The sequence below is a fragment of the Trichoplusia ni genome, chromosome 17 (genome assembly GCF_003590095.1).
Source record: "Trichoplusia ni isolate ovarian cell line Hi5 chromosome 17, tn1, whole genome shotgun sequence".
Classification (NCBI taxonomy): Eukaryota; Metazoa; Arthropoda; class Insecta; order Lepidoptera; family Noctuidae; genus Trichoplusia; species Trichoplusia ni.
This window is the reverse complement of record NC_039494.1, coordinates 3,956,168-3,970,636: the sequence shown is the minus strand read 5'-3', so window position 1 is coordinate 3,970,636 and position 14,469 is coordinate 3,956,168. Positions and strand designations below refer to the sequence as shown.

At 35.7% G+C, this 14,469-nt stretch overlaps 2 protein-coding genes across 2 annotated transcripts in view; one reads left to right on the top strand and one right to left on the bottom strand.

Annotated features, from left to right (window-relative positions):
- Positions 1 to 1,424: 1,424 nt before the first annotated feature.
- LOC113502427 (guanine nucleotide-binding protein-like 3 homolog) lies at positions 1,425 to 7,056 on the bottom strand. The gene is made up of 9 exons (XM_026883993.1): positions 6,882 to 7,056; positions 6,101 to 6,390; positions 5,706 to 5,892; positions 4,916 to 5,140; positions 4,357 to 4,540; positions 3,807 to 4,029; positions 3,156 to 3,263; positions 2,498 to 2,665; positions 1,425 to 1,957 (listed from the first exon to the last, which is right to left on the bottom strand). The coding sequence occupies exons 1-9, from the start codon at positions 6,898 to 6,900 to the stop codon at positions 1,628 to 1,630; spliced, it is 1,734 nt and encodes a 577-aa protein (XP_026739794.1). The 5' UTR covers positions 6,901 to 7,056; the 3' UTR covers positions 1,425 to 1,627.
- Positions 7,057 to 8,496: 1,440 nt separating this feature from the next.
- The window catches only part of LOC113502341, a 45,864-nt gene continuing 39,891 nt past the window's right edge, over positions 8,497 to 14,469 (top strand). Inside the window, exon 1 of the mRNA XM_026883880.1 lies at positions 8,497 to 9,519. Coding sequence (XP_026739681.1) covers positions 8,706 to 9,519 — 814 coding nt within the window. The 5' untranslated portion in view covers positions 8,497 to 8,705. The remainder of the gene's footprint in view (positions 9,520 to 14,469) is intronic.

Genomic DNA, 14,469 nt, shown 5'->3' with positions numbered 1-14,469 from the left:
TCCCAACTGTTACTTTTCGGACTATGTAAGTTGAAATAACACTTTATATAGCCAAAATTTCTATGGAAAAATACATCCTAAAATATTAAAGGGCTTTTGGTTTATATTTAAATATTTATATTTTTTATTACCTTTATTAGAGGAACTAGCTATATACTTTTACTGACAAGTAACTGTGGATTATGTACTGACCCCAAGTATCGTGCGTCCGATGATCTTTTTGGACAATCAAATTTAGAAATTTCTATTAAAGAGTACCAATTAGTTATTTTAATATTACCTAGCATTTGTTTATTGCTAATTTGTAACCTAAGCAATAAATATATAGATTATGTACCTAAAATATGTGCAATTTGTAGCATGCTGCATGACTAACAAGATATACTTTAATGTAAATATAACTCAAACATCAATAAGTGATAGATCCACGTCAGTTATAAACCAGTTTTTAGCCATATCTATGTAGTTTATATTTATAATTATAATGTTAGTAACCACTCAATAAATACTCCGGTGAAATATTTCATTTAATTGCCGTTTCATGACATCGCGTGGATGACGTGTACCAATTGTATGCTTTCGTACAATTCATACCATGGTTATTTTTGTAGAATACGTACAATCACCAACAAAAGACAATGTAGAATCAAACTTAAAAATGCATCACTTTTTATCATTGTCAGATTTGTACCTTTCATCGAATCTGGGCCCCAATTTGCAATGAATGGAAATTAGTTAAATTGAGTGCCAATTTTCAAATTCGTAATAAACTAGGCATTTTTCGAACAAAATAATTGGAAATTCAGTACTGGGCGGAACTTCAGAGAGTAATAATAATTTATAATGTCATTCAATTGCCATTCATTCATCGGGCATTGTGAATAGGAGAATCGGGACCCTGTATTAATTCTCAAGACCTATTAATTTTAAAATTAATATGACAATAGGAACTTATTGTATTAGATTCTGTTCTGTTGTTTAGATATGATCTTGTTAATAGTCTTATGTTGCGGGCTGTACATTTTATACAGGTTGTCCAGTAATTATAGAGAAAATTGCAGTTTATTGTGCATACATAGATAGTATGATACTTTATGACATGGTTTGGTACATAATGTCATTGAACAATAGCTGTATATTGTGCACTACCTATTGCTTCGTTTCAATTGTAAATAGAAACTGCTCAAGCATAATTCCGTTGCGTTATTGTCTCTAACTAGGTAGAAATCAAATTTATTAAGGTCGACGTAATTATCTGATTAATTCATACTTACTACAGTACTCAAAATTCACTATATTCGGTAAAATTTTCAAATAGGTATTAAAAAATAACTTTTATCAGAAATGCTACCAACAGTCGCACTTAATTACCTTTTATCAGTCATCGTAAAATGGAAACGAATGCACATCAAGTAAAACAAGTATTTACAATTATAATTATTTAATTACCTCACAAGTATTCGGATAATCGTGGCCAATTTTAAAGCAAACAACGCTTAACGAATATAGTTCTTATATTCACGGCCGTAAGTTGTATTGTTGAGTTATCCTTGAAGAACAGCTACACAAATATTGTAGTATCGACTTGTAACCTGATTAAATAATATATTTTGTTCGCCACGTCAGTCTATAAAGAAAAATCTTCTTTGAAATCGTAGTCATCTTTTTTGTACGTCGTAAGTGTTACATTTTCTAGTACACCAGCTAGATTGACGGCTTGCTTCTCATCTTTCGCTTTCTTCTTCTTATCTTTCTTGAACTGCATTTTTCTGAGCTTGTTCTGTTTCATGTTCCCTTCTAGAAGCATTTCGGGGTCTGCTTTGGACTTTTCTCTAGGTTTGGTTGCTTTCTCTAGTTTTGATCGGATGGTGAGTGAGTTCGGGAGGAGGCTCGCGTCTTCGCCGTCGACCTGCATGTCGTCTTCTAAAGCTGCTTTTACTGGCCCCGTGCTTGTTATCTGGAAAGCATTTATGCTTATTAAAAATACTTATTTATTTACCATCTACATGTCTACACATGTATTGTAAGCTATTAACTCTTCAAAGGGATTAGTGACTAAAGTAACAATCGTGTTATATTTTAAGGTTATTAGATACTATTGCCTGCACCATCTCTACTTGGCTCATAAGGTCGAAGCTCAAAATAATATTCAATTTAATAGCGACCTTATTAGCCGGAGTAAATGTTTTTTAAACTTTTATCTTCTACAATGATATTCTATCTATACTCCATTTTTGAGGTACTTAAGGTAATGAATTGATTTAACTTTTGATATGAACACATAATTTAATTATAAAGTTACGGTCATTCTAAATTAAAACTTAGTCGCATTTATTTTTAAAATGAATTTTTAGTCAAAGAGAAACATCCAGATTGTTTATTTAGTTTCTAAAACTGTAAAGTATACACTTATCGAAACTAACTCAAGTCTTATATTATATAATGAGCTACCATACAATATTCACTCTTAAACCAAATCAAATAAAGTATAGTTTACCTTAACTCCTTCAACTCCTGTATCGTGAGCAGCTAGTTCGTCCATGGCTTCAGTTTCCATAGCCTCAAAGGAGTTGATATCGAATTCGGCAGCTATTGTTGACACGATCTTAGCATCCACATGGACCTCGGATTCTGGTGTTTCTGGAGGCAATGTGAAGTATCTGACCTGAGGAGACGATGAAGGTTTAGTTATTTGTAATGCACAAGATTAGGGTTTATTTTTGTGTGTAATATACATGAAGGTTCAATACCTTGGGATAAAGATCAATCAATCTTATTGCAATATTTGAAATACATTTCATCGTGAAATCGTTTTGATGAAAAACACTAGTTTTTTTAGTTACACATTATAGGAATATTAGGTAATTTGACTGGTATTTTGGAGGTCGTGGTTTCGACTTTTGATCCCCACCCAGGACGAATTTTTGTGTGATAAGCAGAATCACTTGTTCTACGTCTGGGCGTCATTTATCTATAATTTGTATGAGTTTATAAGTTCATCAGTTTTCTATTACTCATAATAAAAGCTGACAGTTCTACCTAGTATGAGACTAGATGGCGTTGTAAAAAATATAGTACATTGCCATTGATAAAAGAAACATCATAAAAAATAAAAAATAAAATTAATTTGTTTATAAAGAGAAGTGAATACATACTTTGCCAGTATTCCAGTCATTTAGCAGTATCTTAGCTGCAGCCTCCTGGTCAGGCACTCCACCTTTCTTGAACCTGCCCATACGAGAGGCTAGGTGTGCGAAGAATTCCTGAAATAAGATAAAATATAATTATTTATTTGAGATTATTTGAGTAAGAAAGCTGCGTCTAGCTGTAATTCTCAAGTAATAAGTGTTTTTTTTTTAATCTTTTGGCAGGTATTTACCTTCTCGTTGACCAATCTACTTTTGATTTTGAAATATTAATAAAATCTTGGCCGATGTCGGGGACAGAGGTCCGGCGCAGAAACCACATTTTAATAGGTCTTGCGAACTATTTATTTTGATTTCGAAACGGCTCGCATTGACTTTTTGAATGATACACATCATTCAAAAAGTCAATGCTTGCCGTAGGATTGACTCGAGTCATAAATTACATATATTAGGAAAAGCTGGTATAAAGATAACCATTAACAATCTAAACCTTAAATTATTACTTCAAGAAACTAATTTGGATAATCTTAACTATCTAAATGCCCTATCCGATGTAATTGCTAATACATACTTCCAAAACACACAATTAAAATGCAACAAGATTCCAATATTGAATACCCTTCGACACTTATGAACTATACTCGTAAAGTACCAGCTAACCTGTGGCGTATTATAATCCGGTATGGCATAGAGTTCTGTGAGCGTGGCCTTAGTGGCTCGCTGCAGGATGGCGGCGGCGGGCGTCAGCGGGTCCTTCAGCGCGGCCACTCGCACCGCGTTCTTCAGAGCCACTGACGAGTCACTCTCTGGACCAGACTGGAACACTATACCGGGACTGTCCAGGATCTTGATCTTCGAGTCCAGCTGTACTGTTTGCATTTGCCTGGAGATATTAAAGGTTTTATTTAAAGGTGGTTGTTTTGCGGTTGGGAGTTATAAAAGTGTTAGGTTAGGTTAGGTATTGGAGAATATTATGTTCTTCTTTCAAATTGTAAAGAATAGCGGCAGAGTAAAAATGGTCTGTTTAAATATTAAATTGTATTTGTGTCTTTTGATCAACATTCTACCAAAAAGCTAAATATTCAAATGTTATTGTGTGTTCTTTAAAGTTTTTTCTTTACGATTATAAGCCGTTAGTGACAAAAAGTAATGTAAAGAAAAATATACATATACAGGTACGATATACAGGTTGCTCTAATATTCCACTCACTTCGTAACACCAGGCGTGCTCCCAACATTGCAGGCTTTCGATCTGTTCAGACTGTTGATGATGGAGCTCTTCCCGACGTTGGGCAGGCCGACCACGCCCACCGTGATCGACGTCTTGATGCCCTTGTTGCGGCAGTAGTTACCCAGCAAACTCATTACTAACTCCGCGCCTACACACGCTGACCCTGAAAATTATAAAGAATATTGTCTTAGATTATTCGTTTTATTGGCGACTATTTTTACCCAACTGCCATGGAAATAGCAATTTTGTTACAATGAATTTTTGACGGTAGAAGTATTTTTGCTCGCAATTACATTATTAATTAGGTGTGTATAAATCGAAAATGATCGCACGGGAATATAAAATCGGTATGAAAATCCTGTGTTGATCCTGGATATAAAGTATCTGTTTATCAAGTTTCGGGATTGAATTCAAGAAATCAGTAAGCCAATTTTAACAATCATTTTATTATTTCTAAGATTATGAAAACCTCAAAAAGCTAATGCATAATTAAACATATTTTCTAATCATTAAATCAAACTTTCTGTTTCCAACATACCTTTCATTTGTTTCTCCTTAACAATATGCTTCATTTTCCTGGTGCCCAGGTTATGTTGCTGGTCTTGTGTGGAAGCCTTGAAGGGCACTGCGGGCGCGGTGCGGCGCAGGTACTTGAGCCAGGACTCCAAGTTGGTGCGCGGCACCAGGTCAGCTTTGTTCAGGACTAGGACCAGACGCTTGCCGGACTCGCGGACTGCTTCCTCGACTTGAGAACAGCGGGTGCCTGGATAAGAGAAAGGTTGTAAAATTAACAAGTGCCTGGAATATTTATATCGGCCGACTTTTTTTGGGAATCTAATCTACTATCTCTTATCAATTAATTAATTGAATTATTCTGTTACAGAATAGCAAAAACTATGGTAGGTCTGTTTGCATTCCATGTATTTTGATATCTTAATCAAGCTACGCAAGTCGATCTGTCACCAGTTAAGGAACTCTTGGAGGAGTCAGTAAAAGAATCTCAGAACGAGTTCTTCCATGTTCCAGAAGGCTCATTAAATATTGAGTTCCTTTATCTTTGACAGTCATTACAGCTAGTAAGAAACCAGGAAGGCTGACAAGCAATCTTATTACTGTGTTGTTGAGAGAATTAGATTTAGGTGAATAGGCAAACCCTCCACCATCCAATTAGACCAAAAGATGACATAGTGGAGAACAAACTAAGAAGACAACAAAAGTCACAATGTAGGAGTAATTTTGTTTATTTGGTCTAGCTAGACTACTAAATATTATGCTTTGTCCTTAACTTTACATCCCAGCCATAAAAAGCTTTAATTTCCTTCACTTACCTAAAGGATCTCGAGCATCAACAACTTCTAATATGACTTCAGCTTCAGATATAACCTTCTTGAACTCCCTGTAGTATGTCTTGAGTGAGTTTTCTTGTTTTCTGTCCTTTCCAAATTCTATTTCATCTGATACATCATCAGTTTTAAAGGCATCGTGGACTTTGCCTCTGGCTTGTGCATTTTCTACCTGAAAATGTAGATGAATTAATTAGACACTTTTCAGTGTTGTGTTGTGACAATACAAAGTTTTGAATATTGAATTTACTTCAATGTGTGTCATTCATGTCATCATCACATCATAGATGCGGCAATTTATATCTCCATCCTTTAGAGTAGGTATCCATGACTTAGTATTTAATATTCAACTATAAACAGCAAAGTATCATATTACTTACCAATGCCCCAATACTAGGTTTACTATTCTTCTTCTCCTCCATCTTCTTTTGTTTCTCGAGTTTAGCTAGATCCTTCTTCTTCTGTCTCTCTTCCTCTTTATGCTTTTTTACAGCTTCTACCTCTTTCAATATATCATCTTTGAAAGGACATTCATTTGGAATCTGTATAGGCTTAGCTTTTTTAGACTTTGGATTCTTTTTAGCTTCCTTTTTCAACTTTCTGTTGTGGTCTTTGACTTTCTTCTCTATTTTGTAGCGGAGACGGGCTGGCTGCCTTTTGGATGGTTTCTCTGTAATATTAAATTATTTATTAGTATGCCATTAGATATGTAATGCTCTTATAATTTAAAACTAATTCAATGTATAAACTAAATAGTTGCGTCAACTAACAGCTACTGCAACTTAAAGTACTGCTTTATGTCATGACTACAATTAGCTGACATTGTTCTGAAATATTATTAGAAAGCTATTGTTAACCAACATAGAATATTAAATAGTTTATTGTACATTATACAATAAAATACAGTTTTGTAAAGAAAATTGAACAATAGCCTTTGCTAATACACTTAGTGCATGTGTTTTGAAGACTAGAAGATAAAATTGTGCAACAATTTCTCAAATTAATTATTTGAATGGCAAAACTATATACAGCCCAAAATAATACGATTATTAATGATATAATGATACCTACATTCATGATTTAATAAACAAACAGTGTTATTGCTGTAAATGTTGTTAAATTACAGTAGCGTGTTACTCAGTTTTATTAAATTTTACTTACTCAATTTGAATTTGGCCATTGTGTCAGAATTATGGTACCACTAATTATTAGACTACGATAATAACGTAACTTTAACTTCAACTTGAGACTAAATAACAGTTTTGTTATTTATAATGTTAAGTTCAACACTGAACATAACCACATTTCGTGCGGTTTTGAAACCGTCTGTCGGAGGAAATCAGTGCATGCGGAATTATGACTGTTATCATAAAATTTGTTTGGTATCCTTTTCTCTCGCGTGAACTAAGGTATCTTAGCTCTGTTTGACGCCTAAACGTTATGCTCGAATTATGTTTTTACTACTCTCACGTCTGGAACGTGGATCAGCATTGCTGCTGTCATGATTGTGTCAAAATAATCACACGTGCTTTTGTCAGTGTCAACGTCAGTGTCAAAATCTAAAACAGACTAAAAATATGCGTTTTATTTTATCATTCGTACGACAAAAATACAGATGTTTGTTTTGTATATTATATTATATTCCTATTTAGAACTAAAGATTTTGTTTTTCAGACTTTTAAATTTTTCGTTTTCTTTCAGTAATTTACACTCGACTTTTAACAATAATACGTTTATTTGCTAGAGCTATAGGTGTATTAATGTGCTAGGTAAACAGTAAGTCCAATGAGATAAATGCGGGACTGCTTAAAACAGGAAAATCTCTAAAAACGTATAATCTTGCTTCTGGGTCCTTACCTAATCCATTTATTTTTTGTGACCAAAAAAAGCAAAATAGATCATTACTGTATAAGGTATAATACTTCTTATAGGAAGAACGATGTTAACTGCAGGACATCATTTCCGCTATTTACAATGATACACTCACTACTACTACTACTGGCAAATTGCTAAGGAAAATAAAAATAGTGTCCAATTTAATCCAATAGCGGAATTAGGGCCCGGAACGTCATAATTTACATCAACCAGAGTGCCCACCGAGTTTAGCATGTTTCACAGATAAGTGTTTATTCATGTGGAAATGAATTCGCGATGGTAGGAAAACCAATGGCTAAGTCAGCCGAGCTAAATCATAAAATATTCTGTTACATTTAAAAGAATACTCGATGAATAAGTAGGCATGTCAGTGTCGGCGTTTGCAGGTAAATACTAGATAGTTGTGATGGTCTACCGTATTATGCTTCACGCGCATAGTTCAGAGTTCGTCCTCGACGGAAAAGAGCCTCAATTCTGCATTATTCTAAGCATTTTTGCAACATCATAATTGGAAGTTCAGTACGGGGCGGAACACTCGGGGCGCTCGCTGTTCTTACGAATGTAACAGGTGAAATGTTTCCAGAAGCAAGCTGACTAATTTTTGTTGAACATGTTTTAGTTGTGTCACGTTCTAAATGTATTGTTTTGATTGCTATCACATCTCTTAGCAGAGGATTGTAGCTAAACCTAAAATGTAAACATAAAATATAATATATGGTAAACAAAACATGTCGTGGTTCATTCATCGTCGGATATCGTGAATGAATTTGGTTGCGGGCCATGCAAGGCTCACGGCTGGCGTCGCATGTGACGGGCTTTGTTCACGGGCAGCAGCTGCGTTTGCTGCGAAACGGTCGCTTGTACCTGAACAGGTAACAGAAGCAACAGGTCATTTCTCCGGGCGAGGGGAGCGCGGCTACCGGCCGCCGTCCCGCGACTCGCGCTCGACGACCGAGACAGTCGCGTTTTGTTCCCCGCAGCGATACCACGTCGCTACTCGCGCCCGCGCGCTCCATAAACCGCGATATATTACGATTAGATCGCGCAAGTTATGTGCGCGGACGCACACTCCAATAATCGGTTAGTCGGCAGTAATTTGTGACAGTGCCAATGTCTCCCAGTTTAGAAGGGATCATGTTCAACAGAAACGCGAACCTGTCAGCGCGCCGGCCGTTGTTGGCGGAACCGCAAAAGCCTCTAATGGTCCCACCACGCGCGCCTCCCCGCGACACTGGTCCGCACCGGCCCTTGCCCGCTCCAAGAAACCTGCCTACAGATTATTCTTACGAATACCGACCTGATTATTGGAAGCCGTCGAACGTCGAACTCGAAAGGCGACTGCAGGAGGCAAGGGCACGCGAGAAAGTCGGATACTTTCAAGACAAAGTTACGCCTCCGGATCTAAGTTTGGATCGAAGGGAAGCGGAACTAGTGTTTAGGTTCGACCCGCAGGCGTCCGACGAGTACCTTTCGAGTCAGTACCGGGCCCCGGTAGTGCACTATGCGAAGCCCCCGACTCCGGCGAACGGGTTCGCTGCCCGTATGCCCGAGAGAGACGGGCCGTTCGTGTTCGGCGTGCACAGCCCGAGCCAGTTCCCGATAGCGCGGCGGGACGACGACGACTACGACTACTCCGAAGTGGCCGAGGAGGGTGGCCGCACTGTGATACGAGACGATGTCTCCGCTGACTTGAACTGCTGTGATAAAGTGAACGAGTGGGCCGTCAGGGACAAGAAGAGCCGAAGGACTTTGAATCGCATGTTTCAGATTAAAGACAGGAGGAAGGTGAAAGGTGGAAAGAAAGAAAAGATTAAGTGTGTGTTGGTTGGTGATGGAGCAGTGGGAAAGAGCTCCTTGATAGCTGCGTACGCGCAGGACACGTTTCGAGAGGAATATCAGCCCACGGCATACGACACATTCAACGGTAAGTGTCTTAGATGGCGAGCCGATGAGAGATTCTGGGATAGGACTTAAATAAACAAAGACATGAGTCTTATGTTTTACCTTAGCGTGACTTATCGCAAATGACCCTGATTTGTGGAGATAATGAGTGATTACCCCTGGTATTATCGTCTGGCGAGCGATCGTATCGGATCGTATCGTCAGTTGCACTTCATGCTATAATGTGTTTTGTTATTAGGTACTGGCGCCACATACATTTTTGACAAGATAAAAATGTAATCATGAAATGCTTGAGCAAACACAGTGTTGAACTTGTATTACTGTTGATGACGTTTTTAAAATAAGAATCCTACTTACTTATCTTACCGCGTAATGTACTCTGCAAAAAATATCTAAACCGCAAATAGCAGAAATAAGGAAAACGGTTTTAAAATTCGTGAAACATAACGTCTTAGATAATGTCAACAAATAATACAATGAGTTTTATTACAAACATTGCTAACATATCTATGGAAATATAAAACAGAATTTAATAGGATGAGTAAAAGTATAAAAACAATATGATCATCATACTTTCTCAAAGTATCGAGTGGTTTCTAAAACTTCAGTGGAGTCTAATAAGCGTTATTAAATCCTGTAAGCTTATAGTTTAGCAGTAAGTAGGATTCAATATAAGTTGCGGACTAGTCAGAGAGGTTCTCCATCTTGAATTATTACACGTGAACCACAGATTTACAAATTACTTAAAAGTAAAACAAAAAGGTAGATGGAACTACAATAATATGCAACCATAGTGTTAATACTAAATACGGACATTAAACAATAAACATTGCTATGCATGCAGTTATTAAGGTACCCATAGACGTGGGCACTTTGTTTACATTACAAATGAAACTTCCTAACGCATTATTACTTGAGGTTATTCCGGTATAATGCAAGGGTACGCCCTGTATTATGTCCTTCCGTTGCATTTGAAGTCGGACAAAGAAATAATGTAAACTCTGTGGGTTTTGCCATTATTTTATATCATACCAGCTATCGTCACCTTTACCTTGATCCTTTGAGTAAAAAAAAAACAAAACGTTACGTATATATAGTGTCAAAAATGCGGAGAGCGGTCTTTTGGCAGATGGGTTTTTGTACAATAAATGAGTTATATTAACAGCTTTAACCTTTAATATCACTACAACATTATTCATACGTTTATGAAATATACACAGCAGGAGTCAATGACTCTTCCAGACATTTTCTGTTGGCTTATCAACAAAAGAAACTTGTTTTAAACACACGTAGCAATAACAGTGGTCGTTTTCTTATTTAAAATTCTTGTTACGCTTTCTCATTTCAATTTATAACTGGCATTCAGAAACATTTTTTCATATTACATAATTTAAATTGTATCATTATCGGGAGGGCTTGTTTGTTTCACTGTCCTAAACTTCAATAGCGTTATTTATTAATGTCATTACTCGTTATTAAAATAAAGTAGATATTTGCCAGGATTGTTGGGCAAGGTTAGTGTCGTGGTAACTAAACATGTGTAACGTTATCCAGATTGTAATGTATAATGTAATCGTATCTGCATAATGTAATTCTTAAGATCACCGCTCAAGGAGGGTATGATTTAACCCGAACTCGCAAGCATGAATAAATCTAGTTTATGGTATCGCTTGTATCATGTCCGTCCGTTTTAAACATGTCTTTCAGCCGGCCAGAGATCTAAAATACATAATAATGTACAGATGGTGTGTTTCTGAGAAGTTTACCTTGTTTAAACAATAAATGTGAGGTAGTTTTATTTATAGTTCTTTGTAAGAAACTGCGAATTCTTAAAATATTTTTCGATTGGTGACTACTTACCTATTTCGCGTTATGCTGCAAGTAGGTAATTAAAATTAAAAAGATGTAAATCCAAATAGTCAGTTTGCAACGACAATTGTTATCTAAAACTACTCATTAATATTGTTTGTTTGTATTAATGATTCAGACATGCAATATCTAAATCACAGTTATTCATGTAAAACCAATCTAAATGGAAAACATTAGGCATTGGGTAATAGAACCGGTACACAGTTAACTTTTATCGCCGACAAAATAATAAACTAATGACTCACTGTTGTTTAATTTACGGAATTGCAATCTAACTTCGTTTGTTCTTTTACACAACTCTAATATATGTATATTATATTTATTTTCTAAAATTTTATTAGCGTTTTTCTAGTACCACTTACTCTTATAATAAATAAATGCTTTTGAACAAGTCTCGAGGATTTTCCGCCAAATTTAGTTTCCATTGTTTATGATCGTAGGTAGGCTCTTCAAGATCATGATCATTACGTGACGTCACAACTCTGTAATCTATGCACACAGAAATATCTGTATTGACATTATACTTACACAGGTGATATACGCTTTTTGATTGTCAAATTAACTGATAGCTGATAAGAAACGACAGTTTCAGTGTTTTATTTGAAAGAAGTAAGGATACATTTTTTTTTGGTATTTAATCATTTAAAGTTACAACGGTTTTTGTATATTGTAGAGTTTGACAGCTACGCGATACCTTCAGAACCTTATGTAATATTGCAATCACTACTATATCCCGTTATTTGCCTTGTATTTTGTATATACTTGTCCTTTACGTCCTAAATAAATAGCTAACTTTAATACTAAGCTAAAAATCATAACCTAACCTAACTTATCAAACGTCTTTGGTTTTACATGTCCCACAATACTCCCTGACGCTTTGAAGTAACAAAAAGAGCTATAAGTTGACTTATCAAAGTAATTGACGTATTTAAAACGTTTTGTTCCGCCACTTGAAGCCCTAAAGTCACATTGCGATAACATAATCTAGTGAGACATAACACTTCTGTGAACTGGAAATGCATCCTTGAATGTTAAGATAACGATTAAACGGAACCATTTTATCGACAATATTTTATTGAAATTAAAAAGTATGTTTTGAAGGAAATGTTTAGAACTATTTTTTGTTTGTTTTCGGTAGCTTTGTACCTTTTTTATTATAAATCTAAAGAGTTTGTTTTCATGATTATTTTTTTGGTTAAACTCGATGATCTCTGGAAATAAACGTTCGATTTACAATTAAAAAGGAAACTACACGAATGAAATGTGTGTTGCCGTATTGGATATTCCATTTATCAAGAAAGAAAAATTTGCGTACATCATACTGCGAAAAAGTGCACAGATGAAACTTGGCTTATCTAGTGTCGGGCTCGGTTAACGTATTCTATCTATGTAAACTTAACAACACTATTTCCTGCACTCCAGATGAATGAAACCACTGACACCTATAATCCAGTCATAACGAATGTTACCAGTAACTCATAACCATTGTCGGTGCAAAACACGTTTAGAATAAATTACAATAACGATATTTTAGTACTATCTTATAAGTCCTACATTTAAATGCAATAATAGTAACATCAACATCTATTGTGACATTAAGCACTAATATATTACTACTGACAAAGAGTTCGAATAACATTAAAACTCATTTTGTCTATGGCAACTTCTCATTGTTCCTTTAATAAACAGTTTGATTAAGAATTCAAGTCGTGTTCTAAGTTGGGATCTATGATAGAATATGTTTACCAAAAAGGTTAAAATATTTGTAAAATGCTAAGATTGTGATCATACCTTCACGTATGGGGTTGTTGACCCCATTTAATATGTTGTTTGTTATACCGAGACCAATTAATGTTGTACACTGTCTTTGGGTGATCCCAAAGACAGTGTACAACATCATTGTAACATTAATTGGTCTCGGTTGGGGCCTACCACTACCACCAGCACTTAGTATACGATTGTTACAGTTGTCAAAGCGAGACGGCGCGATCCCGGTGGAGAGTGTTGTCCCTTTTTCCCAACTGCAACAATCTTACAGTTTTGATAGTACTTAGGCCCTTAGAGAACAGATTATATCAAAATCCTTTCCATACGTTGCAAGGTACAAGAGGATCTCTCTCTTAATTATTTTTTAATGTTTTCTTTTATATGCTACGAGTGTTGTCCCACAGATTGTTAAGATCACCCGTGTGAATCGAAAAAGTTAAACTTAAAACTATAAAACAGTATTTAAAAAGATTTATAATTCATAACTTAATTAATTCTTCCATTTATAATTTACAATTACTTTGACAATATCTTACTTTAATGTAAATTGAGTCGTAAAGTTTCGTACATTATGACGCTTTTCTCAAACAACCTGTCATTCAAGTTAATAAAATAAAAAGTAAAGATAAGTTGTATTAGCTCGTCCCACGCATTTCGTTGGTACTTACATCACATCACGTGCCGGCTTTTAATGGTTTTGCAAAAGACAAAAGACAGTTTAATATGTGTATAGCGAATCGTGTTCTCTACCTGCTATAAAAAGATCCATATCTAACCATAACAACAGCTACGTACAGTATCTTATCTAATCGCTGTTTAATAATATCGTTTCAATTGTAGTTTTTATTAAACCGGCATGTGACATACTTCAACAAACTATTGTTATAAGGTGTTTCTTAATTTGTGACTTATCGTTGTTTGTCTCAATTAACCATCTGGTAGCTTAAGCTCTGCCTTTGGTTGTCATTCTGTCCCGTTTCTTGCACATAAATATATAGTAAAAAAATCTCGTAAGGTACAATAAAAATCTAACTAAACACAACTATTATTGTAAATGCGAAAGTCGGTATGTAAGTGTTGTTACCTATTCACGCCCAAAAGGGTGGATCTGACATCTTGGATGAACACACAGGCTACGTTTATCTGAATTCGTTAAGGGAGAGTAATGTTTTAGCAGTGATAACGTCAGCGGAACTTCTGCTTAACAATATTTGTACAAAGAAAACAGGCTTCTTGTAACATTATGCCAGTTGTTTAAAGAACAATGGATTGGATTGGTCTTTTAATTAATCATCTGTGTAAAGCGATACTTAAACGTTTCCTGTTGTTCGCCACT

Excerpts from the sequence above, each read along its gene's own strand:
- LOC113502427 (XM_026883993.1), bottom strand. Across the intron at positions 5,141-5,705 it reads TGATGCTCGAGATCCTTTAG|GCACCCGCTGTTCTCAAGTC; the intron begins GTAAGTGAAGGA and ends TCTCTTATCCAG. Across the intron at positions 2,666-3,155 it reads ATGACTGGAATACTGGCAAA|GTCAGATACTTCACATTGCC; the intron begins GTATGTATTCAC and ends TCGTCTCCTCAG.